Consider the following 8426-nt stretch of genomic DNA (forward strand, 5'->3'; position numbering starts at 1 on the left):
CCATCAGTTGGGTCTGGTGTGTGGACACTGGAAACTGGCCAGGGAAATGGGCAAGGTGGTTCCAGTCTCAACAATGAGCTGCTCTGACCCCCAACATTTTTAATGTTCCACGAAATCTCAGTTCTGAGGAGAGCCACACCCCCTCCCATCTGTGAGGAATGGTCTGAAATGACATATTCCTGGGAAAGGGAGGAGGCAGCAGAAAGTCCGAAGTATGGCCTCCTTTCCCAGCAGGACTCACACGGGGAAAGCGGGTTTTCAAGTGGCAATGGTGGCCCTGCCCACATCCCCTGGGTGCCTCTGCTTCCTCTGCCCCTCCCTCAGGGAGGACAGTCCCAGAGGACCAGCACCTGGGCCTGGGGCCCCACAATCCATGATGCATCCCCTTCTGGGTTTCTTTCCAAAGTGCTTCCCCCGGTGACCTTGAAGTCACATCTGAGGATCCCTACTCACAAGGTCCTGGTGACAGGTGGTACTGTCACCGTCACTGTCCCCTTCTGGGTCCAGGAAGCTGGGATCAGAGAACCTGATTCAAAAAATCAGATATCTGCTCTCATTCCAATATACACGGGACCATGGGAATTACTTATTCAATGTATGAAACAATGAAGTTCCCACTTACTAGGTAAAGCATGGTTAAACTTATATGCATAGAAATATACTTATTGTCTGCTGAAAGACAGAAAATACATTGAAAGATTATTTTTGTGCCTTGGAGAAATGCAGAATAATTTCTAACAAGGGAGGAGTCACAGTGTAAAATAAAAGTGTCCTGAAAACAGGGCTCACACCGCCGTGGGACAGTCACTGCTCTGGGCCTGGTCCTGCTCCAGGGAAGACGACCTGAGTGAAAGCAGCAGCGCGGTGCTGACCAAGGACCAGCCGAGGTACACGTGGAGCAACTCACCCCGAGGAATCTGAGTAGGACATGAAAGAGTCCTGGAGTGATAGGGATCCCCAATAAGGGGGCACCGGGACTGCCCCTAAGGGAGCAGGTCAGGGAACAGGGCTGTGGGAAGACAGGATCTGTCTGCGATGGGCCTCAGTCAGCATGCCACACAGTGGTGTGTCTAGGTCTGGGCACCAGGGGGCGCTCAGGGATTGTTCCTGCAGGTCTGGGGTCATCAGAGCTGGGACCTGTGACTTGGCACTGCCTGGTGCCCTCTGCTCAGGTCACAGCTGTTGCCTTGCCATGCCCTGGGTCTCACACAGGCTCACCCCTAACCCCCCTGAAGTCCCCAGACACAGGTACCTGACAGAGGGCCCAGGGAGGGATCAGAAATTGAGGGGTCTCATTTGCATGAGTGGGCCCTCCCTCTCTCAGAGTATGAAGAGGGGAAGGGAGAGATTTTGGGGAAGCTCTGCTTCCACTGTGAGGCCACAGAAGGCAAGACTCAGGGATGGACTCCACCATGGCCTGGTCCCCTCTCCTGCTCAGCCTCCTGGCTCACTGCACAGGTGACTGGATAAGGGGACAGGGGAGGCGACATTGGGAGGACACCTGGGGGTCTTCTTCTTGCTCCTGTCTCTGGACCCAAAATCACCATCTCTGTGTGTCTCCCTCCTCCAGGCTCCTGGGTCCAGGCTGTGCTGACTCAGCCACCCTCAGTGTCTGGGAACCCAGGACAGACTGTCACCATCTCCTGCACTGGAAGCAGCACCAACATCGGGCGTGGTTCCCATGTCGGCTGGCACCAACAGGTCCCAGGAAAACCCCCTAAAACCGTCATCCTTAGTACTAGCAGTAGACCCTTGGGGATCCCTGACCGCTTCTCTGGATCCAAGTCTGGCAGCATGGGCACCCTGACCATCACTGGGCTCCAGGCTGAGGACGAGGCCGACTATTACTGTTCAGCATGGGATAATAGTGTCAGTGCTCCCACAGTGCTGCAGGGCCGTGGGGAAGTGAGACAAAAACCTGCTGTCCCCTGCAGTGCAGTTCCCCGGGGCAGTCCCCACTCCTCTGAGAAGACAGCTGCTCTCTCGGTTTGGTTGGTCTGAACTCAGGTCTGAGACCCACCACAGGGGACTGTGACAGGAACATGTGTCACATCCTTTGAACGCTGCCTCTGAGGCCTGTTTGTGGCAGCAACACATTGTGCGGTTTTCTGAAATGAGTGGAATGTCCTGTGTGTCAGGGGGAGGCTGTGCTGGGAACAGAATCCCTGATGGGTCAGCAAGAACCAGGGACAGGTAACCCGTCTGTGTCCACATCAGTGCACATCAGGAAGGCCTAGAGTGTGTGCTGTCACAACATGTCCCCTCTCAGCCTTCACCCTACCCATCATTCAGGATAGATCCACCCTGTGTGGCTCACGATCCATTCCTGGGATCAGGTTGGGCAGCTCAGGGTCCCTGACCGTCACTGGGCTGAGAGCTGAGGACAAGGCTGCCTCTCACAGCCACCCTGTCACAGTGTCTTCTGTGCTCACACAGAGCTGCAGGCCCGTGGGACCTGAGACCACGAGAAGCTCGTTCTCATCTGCAGGAAGGGGACGTCCCAGCATGTGCCACTCAGGACACCTGTGGCTTCTGCTTCTGCTGCTCCCACCCTGGGGCAAGCTCTTCAAGGGCAGCCCCTGGGGAATGGGTGTGCCTCCCCTACCCACTGTCCTCAGAGCACCTCATGCAGCCCCCACCTGGACAATAGATCTCAGACAAAACAGGAAGTCAGCCCCCCATCAGCTGGGGACACAGAGTGGCTCTGCTCTGAAGCCCAGGTGCTGGAATGGGGGCACCATCTCTGGTCACTTCAGACCCAAACTCTGGCTGGGTGTCCTCCGTCTCTGTCAGTGACCAGTGACTCCTTTCCTGGGTGTTCCAGAGCTGCCAACCTTTCATTGCCCCTCACTGTGAACCCCTGTCCCTGCAGATCCCAGGGAGAGGCCTGTGTCCTGGCTGAACCAGCCCCGAAGCACCTCGGGCTGTGGCCGGCAGTTGGTGCTGGGAAATGACCACGTGTGAAAAGTAACCAGTGCTATGATCCAACCATGAATTTTGTCTTGTTTACCTGCATTGTCAGTACTTACCATGTGATGCTGAATGACAACGCAGGTGAAGCCACAGTGGCCACTTCCTCATCTTTGTGAGAATGTCGTCCTCCCACCTCAGTAGCTGAGAGCTGAGTGTGGGGCTCAGTCGGGTGTGTGAGGAGGGAGTGTGAGTTCCCACACCACAAATGTGCCTGCTGTTCACACTGTGTGTGTTTTTATATAAGTTACTTTTATACTTTGTTCAAAGGCTTCTTCTGAAGTTATTGAGGGGTTTTGATGTTATCCTTTGTTCTAGTAATATGATGTGCTCTGTGAGAGGGTCGATCAACTGAAACGTAAGTTGGACATTGGAGGGAATCAAATGTGATGCTGGTGCGTCCACTTACTGGCCTGCTGTTGGATCTGCGTTAATACTGACGTGAGAACATTTGGATCATGTGTCACGTTATCGTCTGTAATTTACCCTTTTCTGCATTTGTTCTGTCTGGTGCAGGTGTCACTGTTACACCTGCTCTCTGTGGGAATCAGGAAAGCTTCCACTTTTTCAAGGTTTGAAAAATGTGTATGTAGCAGACACTTTTGAAAGATCCCGTTGTAAATTTTTTGTGTTGGTGGCAAAAGTGATTTTATTTTACACTTTTTGTGTGGAATACTTCCTTATAATATGTTGTGTATTTTTTAGAGAAAGTATTGTTTTTACTCCTTTTTGAAACCCCTTTATCTTCATAGGAAAATGTATATTGTATCTCTTTCAATATAGTTTTCATTTTCATTTTATCCTCATTTCATTTAAACTTTCTGCATTATCAATTTCTCCTCCAGAGCCTGTGTTTTCTCTAATCTGCCGTGTGGACGTGAACCCGATGCGCCACCTGGAGCTGCTGGTGGTGACGTCTCCTTCGTCTGCGTTTGTGTTTATTACGATGGGGAGACGCTGTTCCTTATGTGTCTTTTCATTTTCTTTGTACCTGGGAGAACTCAATTTCTCAGTCATGATTCTTTTTGTTTTTATCATTTGGTAAATAGTCTGCCAGTATTTTAACAAATAAGTATCAAGAGATTTTAAAAATCCATAAAGTATTAGAATATCACTGCAGCCCAAATCTGAGAGGATTTTCACTGTCATGTGAACTTGAAGGTCAATGGCACGTGGACGGCCCCCTATGATGGAATCTTAAGGCTCAGGGACTCCACTGGGGCCCCAGGGAGGACCCCTGCCCCTTCCAGAGTCACCATAGTGACAGATCAGGGCCAGATTGGGCAACACCACTCTGGGACATGAAACATATTACAGACATTGACCCTCAGAGATGGAAACTGAGAGGGAAAGTATGAGGAAACCCTCTCCGTGTGGACAGAAACATAAAGACTTTCTCCTCCATCAGTGCCCAGAGCCCCATAAGCTGCACAGACTGCAGCGGGTACCGTGAGGTGCAGCCTCTAGTCTGGTGCTCGCCCCCATGAAGGGGCTGAGGGAATTCTAGGAAGAGTGGGTCTTTGGGAGATGGAACTTGATATCCTGGACCCTAACAGAGTGACCTTGCTGTCACCACCTCCCCTGTCCCTGGGTGTCCTTTTCCTGCCTCTGGGATGCAGCTTGCAACAGGGTCCCCTCTGCCAAGTGCTGAATCCTCCACTCTGAAGGCTCTGCCCTAGAAGTGGGTGGATCCTTCCTCCTGAGCTAGTCCTCTTCAATGAGAAAGGCCCATGTTGACATCTGCCTGGGGCCTGAGTATTATGTACAAAATGCTCACTGCACTGCAGCCCCTGCATCACTGAAGCAGCAGAACCACCTCCTCCAGGGCCAACGCCCTTCATGAAATCTGCACACGGTACCAGTCCAGGATAAATGGCGTCCGAGACCGCAGGCTCTGTGTCCTTGGGTACCTCCAGCACAGGACGGTCCTCCCTGAAGTGACCAAACTGCTTTGGATTCTCCTCGGAGCAGACAGTGTTTTGTTGAAGCAGCAGAGAGAGAATTCACGATCTTTTTAAGCAGGGAGCACCTGCCTTACATAGGGAGAAAGATCCCTCCAGGTGCCTGGAGCAGGGAGGGCCTTAGGGAAGAGGGTCTCCTGGTCCTAAGTAACCATTCACTGAAAGGCCTGAGGGTCTGGGAGTGTGGGACGGGGCAGCGCTGACACAGTAAAGCAGAGCTGCCCCCGGGGCACGGGAGGAAGGGGGACCCCCTGCATCCCACTGCGCAGACACTCAGCCCATCTGCACACGCAGCACAGCCTCATATTTGCCTGTTACTAAACTGACATGGTGAGTAAGAAAATACAGGACACATTTGTTTGAAATGTAAACAACTTTTAGGACACCATAGATAAAATTTCAGCAAGAAACACGGGACACAGATGAAGAGAATACTGCAAACTTCAGAATATTGAGTCAATTTCTAAAACCAAGAGGCATTTTACCTTCTGCACTGCGACCTGTGAAGCCCACCAAGGCCATTATCTTTTACCAGTTTCAACTAAATTAAATCAGATCTGCATAAAAACTGTACATGCATCCCATGAGTTAAAATATTTGCTACGTTGCTGTCCTTTGAATATGTCACTGAGCTTTTTCCTGGAAAACCCCTTTTTAGGTTATTTCCCTGAGCAGCCCCTGTGAGCCCTTCAAACTGGATTAGCTGTCCGTCATCTGCCATGTGGGATAGGAAGCTCCCTGTGCATGCGCTGTGCCACATCTTCACTGGGGAGTGAAGCCAAAGTAATTTGTCATATAAGTACATGCTTGCCCCTCCCAAAGTGATACCCCTGGGAGTGAGATGCACCAGGAACCAGTACAGTGTCTCAGAGTCACGGTATCTGGGAACCAGACCCTGGATGTGTGAATAGACTCAGTGACCTGCTGAGCTGCAGAAATCAGCTGGACTCTCAGGGTTTTGGTCCAGGACACGAGTGGGCCCTGTAACCAGCAGACGGCAGAGTGGGACTGCACTGTGGTCCCCGTACAGCTAGCTGCCCAGTGAGGACACATCACACAAAGGAGCCTGAGCCTGGAGGCCGGACTCTATGCTACCTAACTGGACCTCAGCAGCTGTGTCTGTTCTTGGGGCTGGCCTATTCTCTTGAGCATTAACCTTCGTGTGGTCTCACCAGACGCTTCCTCCCAGGGCTCTTGCAAGGGGTGAAGGCAACCTCCATCTCCCTCTGTCTGGGATGTGAGTTGAGCCCCAGCACCAGGGCTCACGGAGGGGCTGGGCCAACCCTGGATGCTTCCCCAGCCCCACCCACAGGGGAAACCAGCACATCAGGCTGGCTCCCTGGAGAATGCCCCGAGACCTTGTCAGTGCCCTGGGTGACAAGCTCTGGGTGGGGACACATTTGCATGAGGAGCCCCTTGTCTGTGAGCAGGGAGGGGATAAGAGAGGCCTGGGCAGCCCAGCCCCAGCTCTGTAGCCTGAGAACGGTCTGTGCTCACCATGGCCTGGACCCCTCTGCTCCTCGTGCTCCTCTCTCACTGCGCAGGTAGGGACGGGCCTCAGAGACCAACCCAGAAAGACTGCACCCTGACCCCTCTATTCACTGACCATGTGTCTGTGTCTGCAGGTTCCCTCTCCCAGGCTGTGCTGACTCAGCCGCCCTCCCTCTCTGCGTCTCTGGGAGCCACAGCCAGACTCACCTGCACCCTGAGCAGTGATATCTGCGTTGGTAGTAAAAACATGTACTGGTACCAGCAGAAGCCAGGAAGCGCTCCCTGGTTTTTCCTGTACTACTACTTAGACTCAGACAAGCAGCTGGGACCTGGGGTCCCCAGTCGAGTTTCCGGATCCAAAGACACCTCGGCCAACGCTGCACATTTGGTCATCTCAGGGGCTGCAGCCTGAGGACGAGGCCGATTATTACTGTGCTACAGAGCATGGCAGTGGGAGCAGCTTCAGTTACTCACAGTGGCTCAGATGAAGAGGAAGTGAGACAGAAACCCCTGGGCCCAGAGCCCTTGTCTCTGAGGATCTTTTATTGAAAACTTCTGCGAAGGTGCCTGCAGGGGGCGCTCCTCACTAGGCCTTGTTCTTGAACAGAAATGAGTGACTCAGTCAGGACGCCAGCACAGGGCATTCCAGGCTCTCACACCAGTGAGGGGGTGGAGCCGCGCTGCCCACACCCACAGGGTAGGAGTAAGGTAAGAAATTGACCCTGTGTCTGCAACTATAAAGTGTTTTCCTTGGCTGGTGTGGTGCAGGTGGTTGGAGTGTGGTCTCATAAAGGGCCGGGGTTTGTGCTCCCAGTCAGGGCAGATTCCTAGGTCGTGGGTTCAATCCCTGGTCAGGACAGGTGCAGGAGGCAACAGGCCATTGTTTCTCTCTCTCTCCCCATTGACCCCCCTCCCTCTGAAGTCAATAAGCATGTCCTCAGGTGAGGATGAAAAAAGGACAAAAGAAGAAAGAAAGTCATGTTCACCAGCAAAACCTACTGCTTAAAGTGACAATATTGTGTTGCTAATGGCACGTCCACAGTGATACGTCAACACTGACCCGGGTCATAGACATACAGTTTCCTCTGTCCCCGCAGCAGCCCACACAGGTGAAGGGACCCGGGTCCCACAGATGCGCACTGACCGGGCCCCGCACACCGCCCCTCCCCTCCTCTGCTCCGCTGCTGCTTCCCGCACCCCCTCCTCTCTCCCTCTCGCTCTGCAGGACTGAACTCCATCTCCACGTTAGTTTCCAGGAAAAAGGACAAGTTCTTGCTGGAGTTTCATTCCCCAGGGCTCTGTGTCTGGGGAGGATGGTGAACCTCGTAGACCAGCTTGAGTTCAAGTCCTAAGTGTTTCCTACTCTCATCTCCCAGGTGTGTCGTCCACTCTCCTCCACCCACAGCCAGTCGCTGTAACATGACAATAGAATTGTTGCTTCTTTCAAAAGATGCAACCATCCACCTTTGAGTACTTGTGAGAGGGGACTCAAGAGTTGGAAAAGGTTAGTTTAAGGTAAATAGTTATAAAGCTAGTGAGTAATGCATATGTTAAAGCTTTTGTTTCAGAAACTACAGAGAAGGCCCATCCTGGCCCCTGGGAGAAACTGCCGACCTCCTGGGGCACTGCTGAGGACCACCGCCTGGGGACAAGGGGAGGCATGCGGGACACTGAGTTCCAGGGAGAGACAGAGGACCACCCTTCCCAGGGAACAGCTAACTGCCCAGGACAAGAATGTTGCAGTTTCTTTCACCTAATTCTCCTTGAATTTCAAAACCCCTCACCACACCTTGTTTATTCCCTGCTATAAAAACGTTGGCCTGGAAAGGAAACGTGAGAAGGGTCTTTCAGGGTGGAAACCCCCCCTCTTCTCAGGTCGCTGGCCATCTGAATAAAGCGCCCATAAAGATTCAATCTCTGACTCTGGTTACTGGGTTTGGTAGTGACAGGCAGCAGGAGGTCTGCTGCCTTTTCCAGTTTCACTTGCACAGAGAAGCTGTTTGT

At 52.6% G+C, this 8426-nt stretch overlaps 1 pseudogene and 1 gene segment (V, D, J or C); both read left to right on the forward strand.

Annotated features, from left to right (window-relative positions):
• Window positions 1-1382: 1382 nt before the first annotated feature.
• LOC114509473 lies at window positions 1383-2964 on the forward strand. The segment is given in 3 exon segments: window positions 1383-1458; window positions 1571-1933; window positions 2873-2964. Coding segments are annotated over 3 exon segments (513 nt in total).
• A 3362-nt stretch (window positions 2965-6326) lies between these two features.
• Window positions 6327-6954, forward strand: LOC114509474 (annotated as a pseudogene).
• The last annotated feature ends 1472 nt before the right edge of the window (window positions 6955-8426 follow it).

The sequence above is a fragment of the Phyllostomus discolor genome, chromosome 13, assembly GCF_004126475.2.
Source record: "Phyllostomus discolor isolate MPI-MPIP mPhyDis1 chromosome 13, mPhyDis1.pri.v3, whole genome shotgun sequence".
Taxonomy (NCBI): domain Eukaryota; kingdom Metazoa; phylum Chordata; class Mammalia; order Chiroptera; family Phyllostomidae; genus Phyllostomus; species Phyllostomus discolor.